Here is a 20,704-nt window from a genome sequence, read left to right on the forward strand (position 1 = left end):
GGTTTGCTAAACATTGCCGCGTGTATGATTAAGTCCAGTGGTAGGCATTTGGGTATGTAACACTACTACCAATAATCGTGTGGGACATTTGAGTGAGTTGGCTCACGTCTGTTGTCTTGTTTATTTTTGTTAGTGAGCGGGAACTATTCGGTTTTCATCCTTTCATTAAAATGTAATTTGATTTCTCCCTTCTAGATTTCTGGTATCTTATGTCACGCCAAAAAGCGGTCCTTGCCGGTGGTTTTATCTTCGTCGCTCACCAGTTTATGGCTTTAATGAACGGCGGTGGGTCTCTAACGAAAAATAGATGGAACATTTCACTTTACTTTCTCTCTTTGTTTTTTTTTCCTTTTTGGTGATCTACTCTAACCATCTGAGGCGTCAATCTCGTTCTTACGACTCTGCAATGACACCATTATGTGTGTCTGACCTTTTCCTTTCATGCTTTTGATGCTTGTTTCCATACATCTTTTCCAAACACGCGGGCACGCGCGTGCCGAAATATTTCTTCCACTAACATTATCAAAAGGAGTCGGGTATATGTCTGGCTCTCTTCCACAAACAAAGGACCTTGTGAACGGAGCCTTTACGCTCGTGAAGGAATACACAAAGTTAACAGTGGATCTCGCGGAGGAAGACTATGATTACCATATGGCTTTTCCTGCGTTCAGGCATCAAATCACTCGCCACAGTGAGGCTGTCGTTTCCCTGATGGATAAATTCTGTCAGTTGCTGCCGGCTAAGCGGCGTGTCACCCTCTCAAGTACAGGAGGGAAACTAACAGACCCTCAGCGAGCTGCTGTGATGGAAGCTGCGGATTCGTTACTGGAGAATGTTGATGGTTTGTTGGATGAGTTAAAGGGGCGACGTTTAAGTGCTAAGGATCAACTATCCGTGAAGTTTGGATCAGAATTGCAGGGTGTGGTCCCGTCTTCCTCTTATTCTGTCTTTAACGCAGCCGGTGTAAGTGTCTTGAGGCCGCAACTCACATTTGAACATCCGGTAGACAACAGTCCCACACCTTTCCGTCCAGTCTACTACGACGAAAAGGGCGTACGTCACGTCGGGGAACCGGGTGTTCATCCCTTTGCGGAACGGATTAAGGCTGTGTCTGTTCCCTCAGAGCAACTGCTGCTCAAAACTGAAACTCCTTACCTTTCACTAGTCACGTGTCCTCTGACGTTTGTCGATACGGTAGAGGACCTTGAAGCAGTTGTGGCAGTGCTGCTGAATGAGACGGAAATTGCTGTCGACTTGGAGCACCATGATTTCTACTCGTATCAAGGTTTTACATGCCTCATGCAGATCAGCACTCGCACCCAGGACTTCATCGTTGACTGTCTTAAAGTGCGCGCAAACATGTACCTGATGGCCCCCGTTTTCTTGCAACCAAACATTGTGAAGGTTTTCCATGGTGCGCGAGAAGATGTTCGGTGGCTGCAGAAGGATTTCGGGTTGTACATCGTGAACCTCTTTGACACAAGTATAGCATTGCAGAATCTGCACATGCCACACAGTTTGGCGTTCGCGGTGGATCACTTCTGCCAGGTGAAACTCAACAAAAAGTACCAGACTGCGGACTGGCGTGTTCGGCCCATTCCAGCAGAGATGGTTTCCTATGCCCAGCAAGATACACACTTCTTGCTCTATGTCTACGATCGCTTGAAGCAGTTGTTACTCAATTGCGAGACTCGAGCTTCTGTTGGAAACATGCTGCTTCACGTATTTCAAGAGAGCCGCCTTCTATCGCTGGAGCGCTACGAGAAGCCACATCTCGACCCTGATGTTACATACAAGCAGGCACTTGGAAGGAGCTTGGGTGGTCTTTCTTCATCTCAGCTGCAGGTGGCACGCGAGATATTTAACTGGCGGGACATGGCGGCGCGGGAAGCGGACGACTCTCCCTCAGCTGTTATGCATATTTCGTGCGTGTTGTCTATCGCGACAAAGCTGCCCACATCGGCAAACGAGGTGCTTAAGTGTTGTAGTCCAGTAAGTGTTGCTGTGCGCACAAATGTTATGAAGCTGCTCCAGATAGTGAAAGATGCTATCGGAAGTGCTGATAGCCTAAAAGATGGAGCAAATGGTGATGTAAAACCCAAACCCTTACCAAATGTTGGGGTTGCTTTGCGATACATGGGTGTTCATCGCTCCATGACCGGCACACTCCCTTCAATTGAGCAGCGTGCGGACCCGGCATTTACTGTAGAAGACGCGCATGTTGTGGTGCGCACGGAGCCATCTGCATGGTTTGAAACGATGCGGAATGTTGCTGCCATCCTCCGCAGGAAACCTTACTACCCTATTGCACTTCCTGGTCATGATGTGGTGACACGGATGTCTGCGGTTAAGCGGGCGCGGGAAGTGGAAGAGATGAAGGTAAAGGGTGAGGGTGAGGAAGAGGAAAAACGGGTGCATGTTGATGCAGAGGAACCAACCGTCGAAAGGGAAAACAGCAGCGAAAGAGGAGAAGGAATGGCTGGCCCATGTCTCCATGAAGGGCTTGAGGTGAAGGATGAAGTGGAAGAAATCGATGTACCCACCCAGAAACCGCTTGAGCTGAAGGAAGGTGCCATCTCGCTGCGTCAGCAATATGGAACTGGGAGTGCAAACCGCAAGAAAGCTCGGCTCGGAAAGAAAAACAAATCGTGAGGTTTCAGGTACCTGGTCGTGGGATACATGGGGTTCGACACCAGCAAGACATAATCATGCGAATGTTCTGACGTGCACATGATTTGTCTTGGAGGGGAGTGAGGAAAAAAAAAAGGCTCTAAATGTCAACTCTCGCTGCTGTTGCTGCAATTTCCGATTCGCCGGAAATGGGGAGTGGGAGCGTCTTTTTTATTTTCTTCCAGTATCACGCATACCTTCAACGCGTCGTATTTGATTCGGTAAACCTTCCGGTGAAGGGGGAGGAGTAACTCTGACGGACATCATCATGCGGTACTGAGGAGCAACCATCGAAACAAACGTCTAGCAGCTACGATACCTTCGGCCGTGATGCGGCCGAAGGGAGAAGGTGGAGGAAGGGAACGCCGCATGGCATGATAGGGGATGAGTAAAGATTAACAAAAGTGTGGGGCGAGATGTTTCGTTTCGTTCGTGTCTTACATAATTTATTCTATGCTGCTCACCACCACCACCACTCCTCAAAGAGGAAGCAAAAAAAATGTTGCAGCTTCGCCCTCCTATACTTCCTTATGGTGCCTTACCCTCTTTCCTTTTTTTACTCCATTATATATATATATATATATAAGCTCGCCCACGCTCACTACCATCGGTCGACCCGGGCGGCAGGAAGGCCTTAATTTCGTTGGCGCGGGGAGCCATGCCGTTCAATAGAGAAATACTTGCCGCCATCTCCTTTGAATCTGGACCCCTTTCCTCAGCGGAGATAGCGGCACGTCGCACTCCTACGGAGGAACCGCCAAAGAACCTCGAAGTCAAGTCTTGCGATAAAAGAGATGAGCCGAGGCAAAATGAGGCGACGATTAACTTGATACGCTGTATGAAATGGGCGTTGGGGCAGAGCATCACGAGCATCTCCCATCCGGCCAAACAGCGGCCGCTAAACCCAAAGCGAGATTTCTCCATAAAAACAAAGATTAATCTGGATGTGGGGGTAGAAAAACCTAAGCCGGGTTTCTGTTGCAGCACGGCGGCGGCAACTGGTGTAAGGGAACAGCGTAACCACCATGCACCCTTTTACGATGCACATGGTGACAGTGAGGAGGCAAGTCATTTAGATGAAAGTGATGTGGAGTCCCACGATGAGGTCCCGAATGTGCCGTTAGCATTTGTGGACTACTCGCCCATGTGCTATCGTCACATTCGGGAATTTTTCAATATCGACCATAGGGCCTACCGCGATGTCCTGTTGCGAAGCCGCTGGCACAGCACACCGACACCAGGTAAGTCCGCCGCGCAACTATTCTTCTGTGGTAGGGATTGGGTGATCAAGACCATGACACACGAAGAGAGCAAGTTCTTACGGCGCATATTACATCGCTACTATTTTTTTGTACTAGACCATCCTTATACGCTCCTACCACACTTTGTCGGTCACCACCGGCTTGAAATCAACGGAGAGAAGATGTACATTATCATTATGCAGAATGTGTTCGTCACAGGAAACACAATCCATGAAAAATACGACCTGAAGGGGAGTACGGTCGGTCGTTTTGCGACTGAGGCGGAAAAGAAAAAGCAGACATGCACACAAAAGGATTTGGATATAAATCGTCCCCTTCATGTGGGCGCCACTAGGCGTAACCTTCTCATTGAACAAATGAAAATGGACTGTGGATTCCTGAACCAGTGTAATATCATGGACTACTCGTTTCTTGTAGGTATTCACGTGCTTCCCATGTACGAGGCACATCGCCCAGCACCAAGCACGGGAAGCAGAGAGTACTTGGGTGGGGCAGCAGCGCTTGCAACGAGTGCACTGGAACCTTCCTATCTGTTAGGCATGGGTGAGACGATGCAACCCATGGCTTTGAATGGACATCCAACCGCGGCTGCCGACAGCGCACCAACCGACGGGCGGTGCTTCAAAGCGGATCAGGGCGGTATGATGAGCGCAGACCACCCCGGTGGAAGGAGGGAAATATATTATATTGGGATCATTGACATATTGCAGGAGTACAATTCTCGGAAGAGTATGGAAACCCTTGTGTTCGGAATGTTGAAAGACAGGCAGAAGATATCGGCGGTGCCGCCGAAGGAATACGCAGCGCGATTCGTCAGTTTTGTCTCGTCCATTATTGTGTAATGGACGTATGTCCGATGCAAAAGGAAGGAGGAAAGGAGATTCTGTGCGGCGGGTGTAAGGCGGAGCCGACTGCTAGACACACTCTGTACTCTTTTTTTTGTTCGTTTGGGCCGCTTTAACTCACCTGATTTTCACCTCCAACACTGCTTTGCCGGGAATTCCCTCAGCAGGCAGTTGAGCATTTGCTTTAAACTTACGCAAAAAAGAAAACAAAAATACTCCGGGACTCGTCACACGTTTGCACCGCGTGCCTTTTGCGTTGCTCATGACGGTTTCTTGCCGTCCCCGTTAAAGGGAGGGAGGGAGGACAGGACGAAACGAAACGAAACAATGGAAACGAAATATATAATAAAGGGGGTTCTTCAACCCTTGTAGCCACACTTACTTCAGTCATATTCTATTCCGTCGCACATATTTAAACACTGTTATGGTGCCGTCGTCAAGATGTTGTCATGAATCTTGGTTTAGCCTGTCGTCCACCCCGTCCCCATTGGTGCAGCGTACGGGGTCGGCCTCCTTCAGTATTTTGGAAAGGGGAAATGGGGAAGAGGTTTGTTTCAGCGGAAACTGCAACGTCCCACTGAAACTGGTCGTGTACACTTGCGCACGGGAAGTGTGTTGCGCAAATTGTACTCTCACTTGTAACTATACACATGTGTATGTATATGTGTGTTTACTCATGCATAGATGCGTACATGAACATATCGATGAATATGCTATCGCAGTCCGTGATTCGGCCCCCCCCCCTGGTTGTAATTCTTTTTCACGCGAGCTGCTTTACCTCTCTGCCTTTGCTGCTGTTGACATTATTACCGCGACACTAAAGTGCGAAAGGGAAGGGGTACATATATATATATATATATATATATACAAAGAACAAAAGGAAAGGGTTGTACGAGTGGCGCCACTGGAGGTCAGCTACTGGAAGCTTAATTCGCCTTTGTGGGTGGCCGTGCGACTTAAGGTCTTTCTCATAGAAGCGTGAAGAAGGAAAGGAAGGAAGGTGTCGCGCACGGAAAGCGGACCGAGGCCACACAACCGCACATAGAAAAGAGAGATATATAGGAGAGGGAAACAAGAAAGAAAACTAACGTTTGGACATACGTTGTTTTGATCTCGTAACTGTGCAGGGGAGATGATTCCTCCGGCAAAATTAAATGATTTCTTCAACATCGTCGACGACTTCCTGAAGAAAACTTTCAGAGATGAGTCGTTTCTATTCGCTGCAGTCAAGTCCAGGCAGTATTCCGAGTCTTTTCCGGGTGAACAACTCTTCTTCACCTCCCCGCCTTCGGCGACGACTGACCAGCCCTCGGATGAGAGCCTTCAAGCAGGAGGAGGCGAGTTGAGGAAAACGCAAAATTTTATGTACTTCTCGCCCCGTCTAATTTTCAACAGAGACGGAGGGTACCATGGGAAGGTGAAGTTGCACAGTGGTGTTCACGTGCCGCAGGTGTGTCGGTTCGAGCAAGGGATTGCTGTGAACAGCGAGGGGTTGGCATCGGGTAGCGTCAAGGTTAGTGATCTTCTCGAGGGAATGGAGGTAAAAGGGCGTCTCGCAGTAAACACAATTGCTCCTCCGTCAAAAGATGTGTGGTCCGTTGCAATGGATTACCAGCGTCGTGACTTCTATTCCACACTTAACTATCAGAGGAACGGATTGGGAAGCAGTGACTTGCTTGTTGATTGTGGCACGAAATTTTTTAATCTTCTTGCGGGTGCCGGATTTGAGCGGCAGAAAGTTTCGTTTCTTGAGCAACAGGATCACACCGCGCAGTTGGACGTGCTTTATGCGGGGGTTGGCTTTACTGGGGTGAATTGGTCCGTTGGTGCAAAGTTAGTGAGAGCGAACGATATGTGGAGCGCGGCACGCATTGCTTTTTATCAGCGCGTGGTGCCCGACACATCGGTGGCCTGCGCATACAATTTCGATATGGAGGAGTCACGCGTACATGTCTCGCTGGGATTTTCACAGGGTTTTCGGCTTCGCGTCCCCACGATTCTGCAGCAGCGGGCGTGTGAGCAGTTGGACGTATGGACCGCCATTCTCCCGTTTGTAGGAGCATTCAAGGCGGAGAGCGGTGGCTTATGTGCGGCAACCATTCGTGGCATATTTAATGGCGTGGTGCATTGGGGTTTGGTGGCGCAGAAGAACGTGTTGGTGGAGAACAGTCCCATCCGTTTCGGTCTCACTCTTTCCGTGGAATCCGGTTGAGCAGCGCACACATCTGATTTTTTGGCTAAGGGACTGGAGGAACCGAAGGTTAGAACTAAGAGTTGGTCTTTAAGCAAAACAAAATGCGCTTCGTGACCCTGCACTGCCAGCTGTACCGTTCCATGGTGGAAAGGGGTGGGACGGAAGAAAAAAAAAAGGGCGGTACATTTCCGCGTTCTGCATCTTCACCTCTGTAATAGAAATAATTAATGCATCCTTCTTTCGTCCCTGTTTGGGTGCGTGTTCGTGTGTCTGTTTTTCTTTTCTTCAATCACTTTCATACGTTACCCACGTTATCATCGTGAGGTAGTCTTTGGCATTACCCCCCTTCCATACCTTTTCCCCACGCACGTCCGTGGAAAGTCTAGGGGGACCGGAACGAGGGAAAAGACAAGATATATTTCAACAGCTTCGTGTCGTTATGGCTGCAACACACGCATGAAGGGCATTTGCGGTTTAACTCCTTTCGTTCGCGGTGCAAAATGTAATGTATGCACCACTTGTGTGCTCACACATTGTATCCTCACTTCATTGCTATTTATTTTGTATCTTTCCATTACGAACGCTCTTTTTGTTTTGTTTTCTTACTCTGCCTGCGAGGTGATTCGGTCCCTCTGCCCGTGTGGAAACGGTTATGAAATTGTTTGCACGGGAAAGATTGTATTACGATCTGTTGTTACTTATCAGAGCCCGAGGGTGTTAAGAGAGGCAAAAAAGGGGTCAGGAGGGAAATCAAAAGGGTAGGGGAAACACTCACGAATAAGCGAATATATACCGCACAAATGAAAGAAAATGGTGTTTTAGGCGGCGTTTTGGTGCCGAGGACCCGCCGGTTTCTCGTAGGAGGAATTCTCTTTTCGCTTTTCGTCATCTTATTGAATCTGTTGATCGCATATGCAGTGCGTCGCTATTACCCGAGATCACGGGCAAAGAAGGAGCGCCGCAGTCGAAGGAGAAGTGGAAGTGGAAGTGGTAAAAACAGTGGTCGTGGAAAGCACAAGGAGCGCAAGAGGTCCGACCCTAAAGTTATCCTCCTTGTGGGCATGCCTGGTAGCGGAAAGTCAACGTGGTTGAAACAATACAAGGGGCGGTGTGATGACTCGTGCCGCATTGTCGATGAAGATGAGTTGAGGGTAGAAATTACAGGAAAGTTTGATGACTTCTCCAAAGAAGACGAACTGTGTGCTGCTATGATTAATGCGATTGTGAGGCATATCAGCGAAAAGCATAATGTTGTGGTAGAAAGCAACCGTTATGTTTTGGATGAAAAGTTTCGCAAGCAGATCATTAGTACTGTTCCCTCGTGCCGGTTACTGGTGAAAGAGTTCGACATTAAAGCCCACTTCGCGCAAGCGCGGTTGGCTAAAGATGCGGAGGAGGGAAAAAGGCACCACACCTACACGGAAACCGAGCTGGAAGACTGGGAAGTCCGTCAATTGGAGGCAAAAGAACTTTTTAAGAAGGAGGGGTGGAGCCAAATGCACTAAGCGCTGCAGTCACACCCTCCATAGCTGTGGCTGACTGACAGTGGGCAAGCAGTGATTGTGAAGTGTGTGGGCTCGTCGTTGCAGAAACCCTTTGCGCCGCTTGACCCGTTCTGTTGTTTTTTGCTCTGTTGTGGGTTTACCAGATGTTCCGGTTCTCATGTAATAATTTATCCGTTTTATCTTCTTTCATTACATTTGTGAAATGTGGGGAAGGGGGTACTGCAACTTACGGGATAACGTAACGAGAGCCGGGCCGCAGTTTATTTTCCCAACCGACAGAGATGGCGTGTTGCTTTTCTTCCCTTGTGCACATTACCCCTTTGCTTCATTATTGCTGATGATTTCGCTCGGTTCCCCAATAACATCTTTAGGTGAATGCTGTCACCCTTGTTACTATGGAGTAGGGCATGTAAGCGTCAGGAGGGTACCGGAGGGGGAAAGGAAGAGGAACCCTCGTTAAAACCCAACGGCAATGGAGGTTGCGTGAGTAACCTTGTGCAATGGCTTCCGGCGCTTGAAGGAAGCGTTTTGAAACACAAAGGGAAAGATGCGAGTGACAACAAAAATGATGATGGTGACGAAAACGCACAGCTTAACGCTAGCGAAAACAAAATGGCCCTCCATGCTGCACACCGTCGTGCGCTTTACCTTCATCACGCGAAGCACTTGTCTCAGTACTCTGATGCACATGATTACTATCGACTAATGATGTGGTGTCACGATCAACACATTTTTATCCACCCGACTGTCCGGATTCATAGACGACCATCACCCTATCGTGACCACGCGTTCGTTGTCACCGAAGATGTGGATCGGTTAACACCGCTTTTCGCTATTCCAGAGGCACTTGCCATCGGTTTTAAAGATACAAGTGAGGCAGAGAATAATCTACGGGACGAGGAGAGGGAAAAGGAGTTTAATAAGTTGAATACGGGAGAGCAAAGCGATGCGGACATATGCCAGTTCTTCTTTGACTCACTGGGTATGATTGTGTCTGATCTCATAACTTCTATAGGCAGCCCATTGACTGATCCTCGCTGGGCCTTCGCTGAGCTTCTGGGAAGGGTCCGGTCCATGAAGAACGCCCCATACTTTGAAGACGATGTGGTACTAGACGCAGAAGCTACAGGTCTGGCGGATGTGCTTCTACAGATGATACGGAATTATATCAACGGTGGTCCCCTTGTGGGTAAAGTTGACAGAGCTCAGTTAAGGTGGGCAGTGAGTATTTGTTTATCGCACTCCACTCCGCTAGTGATAGGGGCGACACGCTCAATTGGAATTATTCCAATGGTGCACTTATTTCCGCATGGGGGGAAGAACACAAATTCGCTTGTTGTTGCGCGGACGTCCCAACAATCGTCTGCTACACGCATGGCTGCATACTTTGCGCGACATCACCAGTACGACTTCATGTGTGAGCAAGACGGAAAGTGGATTTACGTCGTCCCCGCCAGGGCGCTCAGGGCAGGTGAAGAGATTTGTATGCAGACAATGGCACCTGTCTGTGGAAAGGACTCCGAAGCAGAAAAAATGTGGCGTTTGTCGTGTGGTACGCCACCCGAGGATTACGTACCCTCAGCGGCTGTGGCTCACCAACAAGATATTATCACGAATGAACTCATCCGAAAAGGTGAACAAATTATCTCCACAGAGTACGGCAAGTAGGACGCATACACCTGTTTTTTGCATCCGCATTCCCTTTTTATTTTTCCTGTAACACACGGAATCTGCGGGCGAAGCGCATATATTCTGCCCGCGCTGGTGGTGTGGAATCAACGTGGTCGCCGCTCCATGCCTCGGAGACTTGGCATTTTCCGCGCACAAATGCGAGTCAAAAGTGCCAAACATCTCTTCGTTAACTTCCCATTTGGATGCTTTCCACACACACACACACACGCACATAAGCGTTTTGTACCCTCATCTTTTTACTTTACTTTTCTTCTTTATGTTATAAGACTTCCCTCGTGCCCTCATCGAAGTGTCTTCCGCCTCTGTGGCCGCTGTTTAGGGCTCTCCACTTCCTGAAGCACGGGAATGTCAAGAGGAGAACGCGGTGTCGCACCGGCAAAGAGGTTGAACCGCAGGAAGCGTGGCGTGAGGCGCCGGCGCAACAGAGCGCAAACCAAAGCGTCGATACCTGCCGTTCACGCTTCTTTTGCCTGCCATATTTGCTCGAAGAATCACTGGACCGTTAGTTGTCCGAGGTTGCGACTTTCCCCTCGTGATTATCCCTTGATGGACCGCGAGAAGGGGTGCTGGAAATGCGCTCAGCGGGGTCATTCCTCGGCGCAGTGTCAAGTGAAGAAGTACCGCTGCTCAGACTGCGGCGGTCTGCATGATACACGCGATTGTGAGTTTGATCACAAAAGCGAAGAATGGCATGAGTTTTTTGACTCCACCACGCAGCATGTCTTCTACTGTAACAGTGAAACGGGGGAGGTGCAGTGGACACCACCTACGCACAAGCTGGATGTGGTTTTATGGTTCTGCTCGAACTGCAGCATACTCCTCCCAACGTCCGTCCCAGAATGTGTAAAATGCCGTGTTCCGAGACCGCACTCAAAGGTATCAGACGCAGCATCTTCTTCATCTTCCTCAGTTTCGGAATCAGGTAGTGATGATGGAAGTGATGATGAGGGGAGTGAGTCCGCCTCGGATAACTAGTATCGGAATGTGGTTTTAATCAACGAGATCTTGAGATGGATGAGTGCTTGTGTGCGCATCAGTGTAGGGCGACATCCTGGATTTTTCGCCGTTGTTACATGTACAATCAGTCAAGGCATGACTTATCGGACGCGTTTTTCTCGGTTGAGGTCAGACCCGCTTTACTCAGGACTATTTGAAGAAGATCGCAGACAAGGAAATGTTCTTTCCTTGTATCGGCCTGAGACCACGGATTAAATTTAGATGCCGTATCTTGGACCCGTCCATATTTTTTTGTGAACAACTAATCGGAATTCCGATGAATCCTTCGGAGGAGATGCCGTTCTTTACCTCTTTCCCCTACTCATTAATCCCGACCTTTTCACGACGGTCATCCAGCTGCACAAAACATTTTGTTTGCTGCGTCTTTGTCATAGGGGAAAGCGTTGAACTTTCATTGACCCACATTTCTTCACTGGTGCATATCTCCTCCCACCTCGTCTTTCGTGCACAAAACTGCAAAGTAGCCCATTTGAGGCTCGAATAAGTGACTTCGTATGTATTGCTGCTGGTGCTGACAAACACTGGGTTGATCTAAACTACGCAAACTTCTTCTGCAACGTGAGTCAGGGCTTTGACGCACCTTGGCGCGGCAGCCGCCAATGCCTTTAGACTCACCAGTGGGTGTTGTCGGGCGTCGGAAGGATGTTTTCCTCTCAGGTTTGTACGCTGTTAAGAGTAACAGCGAGTCAGTTACACCCAACGGAAATGGAAATGCCACCGACCCGAAGGTGTCGGAGCGGCTGCGATCGTGGGCAGACACCATTAGTTCACCGTTGACTTGCACAGCATGCAAGCTGCGAATGAGGGCAACGGAAAGGACATTGGTGTACCACCTCACGACAACGTATCATATCGAACATACATCCGAGGGTTGCTTTTCCTTTGTTTTCCCGGTTAGTGCGTGTGATGGAACTCTAACGTCACTTTCCGCTCGTATAAACAAGAAGATCATGATGTGGGAGTTGGTTCGCGTTGTCAGCCCACCATCGGAGCGGCCATTGGTTCTCTGTCCCGCTGTGTTCGACGCAGCAGCTGGTATGGAAGGAAAGGCTGAGCAGGAGGAGGGTGAGCGTGGAACTTTGTACGCTGTAGCTTCAAGGGCTTCAGATGTGCTGGACGAAACGGAGAGGGGTGTTGGGAATGAGATCCAGCTTGAAATTCGTTGGACAACAAAGTCAGTTCGACAGCTGACGAATTTGCCGGCCATCGTCATCGCTTACCCCTTTGCGTGTGCACCCTGTCTTCCAGAGGAAATTGTATATCAAACCGTATTTTCGAAAGTGGTAAAGTTGGTCAGCAGTGCAAACAGTCGTGACGGTACGCAGGCGTTGGACTGGCGGTTGCGCGGTAAGTACTGCACGGTGCACCTCAGCCCTGAGGATACCAAGATAATGCTTAAACCCGAGGACGAAATATTCGTCCTCACGTTTTACTTTGAGAATCCCATGGATGGCGAGCAAAGGGATACCACTACCACGGTTGTTTCGTTCGTGATCATGGTTGCCATTCTGCTTTGGTTCCTCTTAACCAAGGATTTGGAACTGTGATCGGTTGCTGCAGCCTCATTGCCGTTTGGTAAAGTGGTGGCGTGTCTTTGTGCACGCGTAGGTGTACAGTGTTGGGGTGAGTTTCCAGTGGGTTACCATTGATGCGGAAGGGGGATGTTGAGCAATTGCAAATCCTACTCCTTGTAACGAGAAAGTAATGATTTCCTCTTCCACATTTGATATTTGCTTCCGCACACATAAAAATTCCCCTAACTCTGTTGTCTCGTTGTTATTTTAGTTAGCCGTCCCTCACTACTCCAGTGAGTGAATTAGGTGCGCGTTGGATTGGAAGTTGATTTTGTTACGCGATTTTTGCACCATGAGTGACTTAAATTTTGAGCGACCTTTCTTTATGGAGTTCGGTGATTTTAAGAATGGTTACAACCGTGAAGAGGCGGAGGCAGGCATAAACGAAGCCATTCGGAAGCAAAGGAAGCTGCGACTTCAGTCCCACGTGGAAGGAATCATGTTGGGTTGTGGCATTGGAGAAGCAGCGAAGCAGAGTGTGCACAAGGGTGTTTACAAACCACAAACCACAATAAATCCTTCTCTGTTGTGTGAAGAAGACGCACAACCATCGGCTGGGGGCGACGAAGTCAACAGTAATAATGGGGGCTCTCGACCTTGTCCACCACTGGACGGTGCCGCACTTCTGGAAACATCACCATCTGCGGTGATGAAGGACTTCGCGACCGTTGACGTGCAGGTTGAAACGCTGCAAGAGGTTGCTGAGCAGCTTGACCAAAATATACGGGTTGCAAGGGAACGGATCGGACAGGGATGTGCACCATTTACCTTCGAGGATGTTTTGGAGGCACTTACCATTGTTCTTACGGTGGTGGAGAAGGGGGATCCGACCGTTAAAGTTTTACTCCCAATCCAACCGGAGGGAAGCGAACCATTGGAAGGTGCGGAGGAGGTTGCGGATTTTGCATATTCCAACATCGTACCACTCACTGTGGCTCTCTCGAGCACCATTTATGCCACCGAATGGATGTTACAATATACCTTGACATTCATCAACTCCATCGGAGTGGAAACGGAGGAGGAAGCCCAACTCCACTTGGAACTTCGCGCCCGTTGCGTGCGTCTTTTGGGAGAGATTAACCGGTTCACTGCCTTCGCTATAGCCTTCAAGATGAAGTGCGAAATGTATGTTGCCTTTGACGATCTACGAAACGAGACGGAGTTCAATATTGGTGGTATTTTGGATAGTGTTGAGGAGGACCTGAAAGAAACAATGCAGCTGCAATTCCCACGGAGACGTCGTAGGGTACTAAAGGTGCAGCGGAGCATCTTCAAGCGTCTGCAAAGAGCTCTGGTGTTGCTTCACGAACTGGACACGTGTTGGACCCCAGTCATGATGCTACAAAAGGTGTGGAAAGATGAGTTTCTCGCAGAGTCATACGAAAGGATCTACACAATCATTGCTCCAACTTTCTTTTCAGCCACATTGGGCTTCGTTGACTCTTCGCTTTACATTGAGTCCGACTCCAGTAATAGCGTTCCTGAACCGAACAACCCGTCATGTCCAATTCAACGTGCGCCTTCCCAATGCAGCATCAGTCGTCACGGTCGGCAAGTTGGTAGTGCAAAACCACGCGTGGTCGCAGAACGTCAGTCAAAGAAGCTGGTTCTCGGACAGGTTAAGACCCTTCGCGTGGAGGAGAAGAGGAGCTTTGAGAAAATCTCTTACTTGGTTAAGGGCACGGTGAATAGGACGGTTGGGATGCAGTTGTGTCTAGGGGCTCGATACTCACTTGTCGAGTTCGGCGAGGAACACGACAAAAATTGGGATTTTGTGGCGAATGAACCCAAAGATCCACAGGACGTAAATGCTTACGTGATGGAACTAGTAAAAAAATTTATTAGAATATTGCGGCAACGCACGAAAAATACAGATGACACTGATGCGCTGGTTCCTTGACACAGCAACAGTGGTGTTCCGTGGGTAGCTGGAGTTACCGTTGTGTCACGGTGTACTTAATGCATGTATGGGGAGGTTGACCTTAGGGCCTCGATATGAGGGCACTGTGCTGAGAGAGGCGGGGAAAGATGCTGCAGCGCGGAGAGAAGTGGAAGTTTTCTCGGTTGGAGCCCCGTCGTATGGTGTAGTGGCGGGTTCCAGTTGGGTAGGAGAGAACGAGCAAACATCCGTTTCTCCCATGCCCGTTATGCTCCCTCATTGGTTGCTACTGGTGGTTCCGTGGTCAAAATGTCCAAATCGGGTAAAGGCACAGAACACAGATGTATTATTGTCTATAATTATCGCATGAGAAAAGGGGACAGCAAACCGCAAATGTTGACGGCGGGACGGCACATCAACCGCACGGCAGTTGCGTGTGAGCGTGCATTTCATTGGATGCGAAGCCATTTTATTCGGTATTGGCATTACACTTGTTCCTTTTTCATGTTCCGGTGGAGGATGGGGAGGAACTTACCAACCTGCCGCACCTTTGGATTTCCTTTCTAAGATCCCTTCTCGTTTTTTGAAGGGGTGTGCATTTAATCTTTGTTGTCTTTTATGTAGCTACTCTACACCACACATCCCCAGTGCAGTCATATACTTTGCTTATCCGGTGTGATAATGACGGTGTGGCTAGTATTCAGTTTGGTCTTATTCTATACCGTGTAACCGTTCTCCTTTACTCATTCACATGGATCGTCATATACTGTATTTCTCTGGTTTGGGGCCGTGCACCGGTTTACACACTCCCTTCCCCTCGGGATCCCCGTGTGCCCTTTTGCGCCGGCTCTTCCCTTCCACTTTTCTGTGCGTGTCTTCCTCTGCTTTAACCTTTCCTTGTTTACGTAACTTTGCTCTTGTTTCCACTCGACACCCAGGAGGAAATGGAGCTGCGTTGCTTTTTAGCACACATCAGCAGCCGTCCAAATGAACATCATGTGGACTTCCCGTTTCCGCTGTCTGCTGCTAAGGCGCCAGTCTTAGGCAGGCACTCGCCAGAACTTTACTGGCATCTTGGGAACAACCCCCGGTGTTCCCGACGAGTGATGACATTTGCTGTAGAGGCGAGTGAGAAGGAAACATTCGACAGCGCAGATGTTCATCATGCGGCTGCAACGCCAATCCACCCACAGGTCGCCTACTGCCTTGTACTTACGTGCGTTGGCGAGAACCCCCTGACGGTCGTCCGCCGGGAGACCGTGGGAAACTGCAGCAGTTTGCAGGCGGTGGAGGAGAGTCGAACAACCGTTTTGTGTCGCAACGAGTCCACCATCCTCCGAGTTGGTGATAAGGTGGGAATCATGAACCGAGTGTGGATGCAGGTTGTCCTGGCACGTATTTGCGTAAGCGAAACAGTGAAGGGGCCACCGGTGGTGCAGGAAGCGGATGAGGGAACGCAATGTTATTTGCCACCAGGCGAATCGGAGTGCATAGTCCCACTGCCCACAATCTACACCAACGTACCTTGGAAGCGGCTTCGGCACCCTGTGAGGTCAAGGCTCATTGGGGCGGCCGCGAGGCAGCAGCAGCGCGTTGTAACCGTGCGGTGCAGTCCCATACTCGCAGCTCTGCCAAACACTCAAGCGCCATTGGCTTTGAACGGGTCGTTAAACGCATCGATGGATGTTCTCTCGATTGAGCATGAAGGGGAATCGGAGGCAGCGGCAAATGCGTGTGCATCCGGTACCCGAACAAGCGGCTCCGGTGGTCGCGTCTCACCGAGAGTACATCCCCGTATGGAGTGTGATTCAGCCAGTACGGCTGTTACAAACACAGATCGCAAGTGGGGGACATGCTCGACCTTCCTTGGAGACAGCCTCGATGAAAAGTCGTTGTTAAATTCGCTGGATGAAGTGCATTTGAAGAGGAGGCGTATGTCTCTCGGTGATGGGTCAATCATGGACAACCGCTCCACGACGTCGGTTCCAGACACTAACAGCTACATGGATACCCTTGACGAGCGTCTAAACGAGGAACTCTGCCGATTGGAGAAGCGAACCGCAGATGCGGAACAGCTTATCTCGGGAAGGTCCATGGCCGTTCTCGGTGGTAGCCCACCAGGCCACGCAAACGAAACCACGGAGAGGAAAGTAGGGGTTTCTATTGCCACCACAGTTAGCAGGGACCAACTGCAGATGAGCAGCCGCTTGAGCGGGCGCAATCACGGACTGTCGGGGGCCATCGTCCGGCGTCCCGTGCCTGCCGACTCGCAGGTTGTGTACTACCGCCACTGAGAAAGGCGATAAGGTGGGTGCAGGTGAGTGTGTATAAGTGTATTTGTGGATGTGAATGTGAATTCAGCCTTGCACAATCCACAGGAAGGGGGAAAGGGGGGAAAAGGGAGGGAGTGAGTTGGGAAAGGAATGAACAGTTACTTATATTATTCCGTTGTCCTGCACAACCTTTATATACCGTGTTTTCTTTTTTTTTCCCGGTGCTGATTGCTGACAGTTTTCACTTGTGTATCGAAGTTCACCATAGTCAAGAGGTTTGGACCGGGGCACTACGGGTCGGGAAATTAGAGAGCATTATAAAGTAATGGAAAAGAGGAAAGAGATAAAGAGAGGTGAGGGTGGAGATGGAGGTGGAGGTGGAGGTGGAGAGAGGCAATCGCGAAGATGCTGCAAGTGATTGACTAGTTTTCTCTTCACTTTTTTTTTAATGGATGTTTGCTTTTCGCTTGAAGCTCGTTTGCAACTTCCCGTCGATTGGTTTTTGTGTTTCACCAATGGGGGGCCCTTATTTTTGTGCGGCTACACATTTCTTCTCTCCTGCACGTTGTTTTACTCAAATCCCATTATTGCTTCCGAACGGAGGCGATTTCGGGACAGGAATGTGAGGGAAGGGAAGAAATGCAAGGAATGCAAAGCAGTTCGAAGCGGTGTTGAATTAGGGGGAGGTGGGGGGGAGGGGTGAAGACTGTAGAAGGAGGTTATAGTTTACAATCACTTTTTTTTCTCTTACGTTGCGCGCAGCGAGTGATCTGATCCTCCTCCCACGTTCATTTTCTCCTTGTGCTGCCATTCCACTGGCTTACACTGTTTTTTTTTCTTTATATATGCGCATGTACATACGCACGTACTTGTATATGATCACACACACATAAACATGCAAGCCTTATAAGTTATCAGTTGAGTGTAGCTCACATTTTTTGACATGCTGGCGGTTGCTTACTTTGCCGTAACCAATAACTTTTCCTTTTCCCTATGCGTTCGGTGAGATGCATTGTATGCACACATACGTCTTGACTTTCACTGCTCAGTACTTCATATTTAAACTTCTTTTCCTTTTCCTTTTTTTTGTTACGCTCTGTTTTGTTTCGGGGCTTTATCAGAGTAATTTGCTACAAGTCGATACGTGTTTAGGTACCACCAGCGTAGGAGGTGCGTGTGTGACAAGGGGGAGCCGCGATACGGTTAAAAAAAAAAGGTAGAGAAACATCAATTTGTTTAATTTAATTTATTTAGTTTACACAACCCCAACTCTTTCACTCCGTCACCACTTTGCTCTCTTTCGTCTTACTGGGTGACGTTTCTTCTGCGCCTGACAGCCTTTATACGTTCATCGCCCACAGAAAAAGAAACATATTTAGAGAAGGGCACGAGTCGGAAAGCGTGAAGGAGAACAAGAAAGACGGGGGAAGAAAAAAAAAGGAAGGAATTGGCAGTGAAATTACTTCAGTTTCAGAACTGTTTTGCATATTTAAATAAATATATACATACTTATTGTATCGACTAGTGTGAGAACGGGTGTCACATAACGGGAAGAAGTTTCGCCTTAAAGAGTAGGGAAAGGGGGAAAAAAGTGTAAGCAGCGGAGAAAGTAACGGGCAAACCAAGTCGACGGTCTCCACTCGGTTTTTAATTGTTCGCACGCCTCCTTCATCTGTGTGCGGTGGGAAGGTAACGAAAGTGAATAAATACTTTCTTGAATTTTCTCTAACAAAAGGAGGAATCCCGCTTCAAAGGAGAAGAGTCAGGAAGGTATCACGAAAGTAAAGTTAAAGGAACAAGAATAAGAATAAGAACAAATACATATATATATATATTCTAACAAAGTGAATAAGAGGGGTAATAACAATTTAAAAAAAGGCAAATTCTAGAAAGAACGTCAAACATGCTTCGTGTATTCTCCGGCAGCTGTCTTTCCCTCGAGCATATGGAGACAGTCCGGGACTTCAACTTAGTGAAGCAGCCACATGTACTGGGCCCCGGAGCTGATTATTTCACCGAGGATGGGCAACCAGTGCGGCCTCAGCCTTGCGCTCACACACTGCATAAAGTGTTCTCAGGCAGCACGTTAGACCTTAACGCAGCGTGTGGTGAGATTCTCTCCGATGAAGACGTTGCGCTGTCAAATGGAACGCGGGGGAGCCCTCACCGCGCAGGTCAACAAGGCCAGCAGCAGCAACCGAAGATTGCCCCCGGAGCTACGGTTTCGACAATCCTTAGCCAGTTGTCATCTGAAACCGAGAAGGAACGCGCCAAAAGCCTCCGAAGCAAGACAGTCGTTCTGATTGTTGGTGGTGTCGGTTACGTGTCCAGCCACGTTGTCAACAAGGCGCTTGAGGCAGGTTACAGCGTGCGCATCACCGGGAGTGGTGCCCTAACACCACAGCAGCAAGCGGCACTTTCCTCCGTGGGTCGCGACCACGAGCAACGACTTTCTATATTCGAGGCGGACATGACTAATACAAATTCGCTGCGTGACGCTCTGCGGGGTTGCAAGTATGTCATCCACTGCGGATGTCCCGTTAGCTCTACTGATAAGGACACGGTTGAGTTTCACCTAAGTGCTGTCCAGGCGCTCTTCAACGCCATTCGGCAGGCTGGTAAATCAACGGTAAAGCGAGTGGTGATACACGGTGCCGCATCGTCCGTCTTTCACGTCACGGATCCCGAGCCACCGTCCGGCGCCTTCGACGAGTCCTGTTGGAACAGTGTCGCAACAAACGATACCGATCCCATTCCTTATGCTCGTATATATTTTGAGAAGGAAGCATGGAGATTGAAGCAGATGCTGGGGGTGGAGTTAGTGGTGATCCTCCCGTCCATCACAATAGGCCCTAGCCGCACTGAAGAGGTTAGTGATGCCATGAAGAGAATACAACATTTAGCCACCGCCTCGTCGTACTTCCCATACGCACCAAACTTGCACTGGAATTTTGTGGACGTACGGGATGTTGCTGAAGCCCACGTCCGGGCACTAGAGTGTCAGGAGGTGAAAGATCAGAGGGTCATAGTCTCCGGCGGGTGCTTTAGTTTCGCAGAGATTGGGAAGCTCATCAGAAATGAATACCCGCACCTCACCCCACCGACGCGCACAGCCAACACGCTCATGACACTCATCATTGGAGCGACGCATTCACAGGTGAGCATACGCTTTCTGTGGCGTACGTTAGGCGTCAGGAAGTGCTTGGACACGCGCAAAGCAACGACTGAGCTGGGCATGAAGTTTACACCCATGCAGGAGACATTGCGTGCGAGTATTGAACAGATGATTAGCGCAGGCGAACTTCCCCCAGCGGACGGGTCGGTTAACGCGCGGTCTGTAAGTCGGGCTGGACTCGTTGTCACAACAATGGTGGCCGGCCTCATCGGTGTGGCGGCGTGGATCGTAGTGCGAAGGAGGGGAAAGAATTGAAAATGGTGCCGCTAATGGGCCCCTTTAAGGATGTAAAGGCGTGTGAGGAAAGTTGAGGAGAGAAAAAAAAATATTAATAATAATAAGGGGAAGGAACAGGAAAATGAAAAGAGGAAATAGTAAACCTTTGTCATCAACATCATTACTATCATCGTCGTCATGATTATTACCCGCCAGTGGGCCAGAAGGAGGAAAAGGTGTGCGTGTTTTGGTATTTTTTTGTGTGTGGGCGGGGGGGACCGGTTCACACAACGTGGTGTCCATCATGTGTATCCTTCGTTCCCTTCGCTTCACTTTTCCGTTTGTTGCTTTTCTTGTTCACATGAATTTTTTTGTACCGTCACTTTTTTACTTTATATTCTT

At 49.2% G+C, this 20,704-nt stretch overlaps 10 protein-coding genes across 10 annotated transcripts; all 10 read left to right on the top strand.

Annotated features, from left to right (window-relative positions):
- Positions 1–540: 540 nt before the first annotated feature.
- Positions 541–2,652, top strand: TEOVI_000809000 (ribosomal RNA processing protein 6; the record flags this gene model as incomplete). The annotated part of the gene is made up of 1 exon (XM_067222756.1): positions 541–2,652. The coding sequence occupies one exon, from the start codon at positions 541–543 to the stop codon at positions 2,650–2,652; it is 2,112 nt and encodes a 703-aa protein (XP_067078857.1).
- Positions 2,653–3,328: 676 nt separating this feature from the next.
- On the top strand, positions 3,329–4,774 carry TEOVI_000809100 (phosphatidylinositol phosphate kinase alpha; the record flags this gene model as incomplete). The annotated part of the gene is made up of 1 exon (XM_067222757.1): positions 3,329–4,774. One exon carries the CDS (start codon positions 3,329–3,331, stop codon positions 4,772–4,774), a length of 1,446 nt encoding a protein of 481 aa, XP_067078858.1.
- Positions 4,775–5,909: 1,135 nt separating this feature from the next.
- On the top strand, positions 5,910–6,989 carry TEOVI_000809200 (uncharacterized protein; the record flags this gene model as incomplete). Its single annotated transcript, XM_067222758.1, has 1 exon — positions 5,910–6,989. The coding sequence occupies one exon, from the start codon at positions 5,910–5,912 to the stop codon at positions 6,987–6,989; it is 1,080 nt and encodes a 359-aa protein (XP_067078859.1).
- A 782-nt stretch (positions 6,990–7,771) lies between these two features.
- TEOVI_000809300 (AAA domain containing protein, putative) lies at positions 7,772–8,476 on the top strand (the record flags this gene model as incomplete). The annotated part of the gene is made up of 1 exon (XM_067222759.1): positions 7,772–8,476. The coding sequence occupies one exon, from the start codon at positions 7,772–7,774 to the stop codon at positions 8,474–8,476; it is 705 nt and encodes a 234-aa protein (XP_067078860.1).
- Positions 8,477–8,851: 375 nt separating this feature from the next.
- Positions 8,852–10,144, top strand: TEOVI_000809400 (uncharacterized protein; the record flags this gene model as incomplete). Its single annotated transcript, XM_067222760.1, has 1 exon — positions 8,852–10,144. One exon carries the CDS (start codon positions 8,852–8,854, stop codon positions 10,142–10,144), a length of 1,293 nt encoding a protein of 430 aa, XP_067078861.1.
- Positions 10,145–10,513: 369 nt separating this feature from the next.
- On the top strand, positions 10,514–11,143 carry TEOVI_000809500 (WW domain containing protein, putative; the record flags this gene model as incomplete). The annotated part of the gene is made up of 1 exon (XM_067222761.1): positions 10,514–11,143. One exon carries the CDS (start codon positions 10,514–10,516, stop codon positions 11,141–11,143), a length of 630 nt encoding a protein of 209 aa, XP_067078862.1.
- A 641-nt stretch (positions 11,144–11,784) lies between these two features.
- TEOVI_000809600 (uncharacterized protein) lies at positions 11,785–12,732 on the top strand (the record flags this gene model as incomplete). Its single annotated transcript, XM_067222762.1, has 1 exon — positions 11,785–12,732. One exon carries the CDS (start codon positions 11,785–11,787, stop codon positions 12,730–12,732), a length of 948 nt encoding a protein of 315 aa, XP_067078863.1.
- Positions 12,733–13,051: 319 nt separating this feature from the next.
- On the top strand, positions 13,052–14,659 carry TEOVI_000809700 (uncharacterized protein; the record flags this gene model as incomplete). The annotated part of the gene is made up of 1 exon (XM_067222763.1): positions 13,052–14,659. One exon carries the CDS (start codon positions 13,052–13,054, stop codon positions 14,657–14,659), a length of 1,608 nt encoding a protein of 535 aa, XP_067078864.1.
- Positions 14,660–15,582: 923 nt separating this feature from the next.
- On the top strand, positions 15,583–16,932 carry TEOVI_000809800 (uncharacterized protein; the record flags this gene model as incomplete). The annotated part of the gene is made up of 1 exon (XM_067222764.1): positions 15,583–16,932. One exon carries the CDS (start codon positions 15,583–15,585, stop codon positions 16,930–16,932), a length of 1,350 nt encoding a protein of 449 aa, XP_067078865.1.
- Positions 16,933–18,814: 1,882 nt separating this feature from the next.
- Positions 18,815–20,341, top strand: TEOVI_000809900 (NAD dependent epimerase/dehydratase family, putative; the record flags this gene model as incomplete). Its single annotated transcript, XM_067222765.1, has 1 exon — positions 18,815–20,341. One exon carries the CDS (start codon positions 18,815–18,817, stop codon positions 20,339–20,341), a length of 1,527 nt encoding a protein of 508 aa, XP_067078866.1.
- Between the last annotated feature and the right edge of the window lie 363 nt (positions 20,342–20,704).

Source organism: Trypanosoma equiperdum (assembly GCF_001457755.1).
Source record: "Trypanosoma equiperdum strain OVI genome assembly, contig: ctg_1689, whole genome shotgun sequence".
In the NCBI taxonomy this organism is placed as follows: Eukaryota; Euglenozoa; class Kinetoplastea; order Trypanosomatida; family Trypanosomatidae; genus Trypanosoma; species Trypanosoma equiperdum.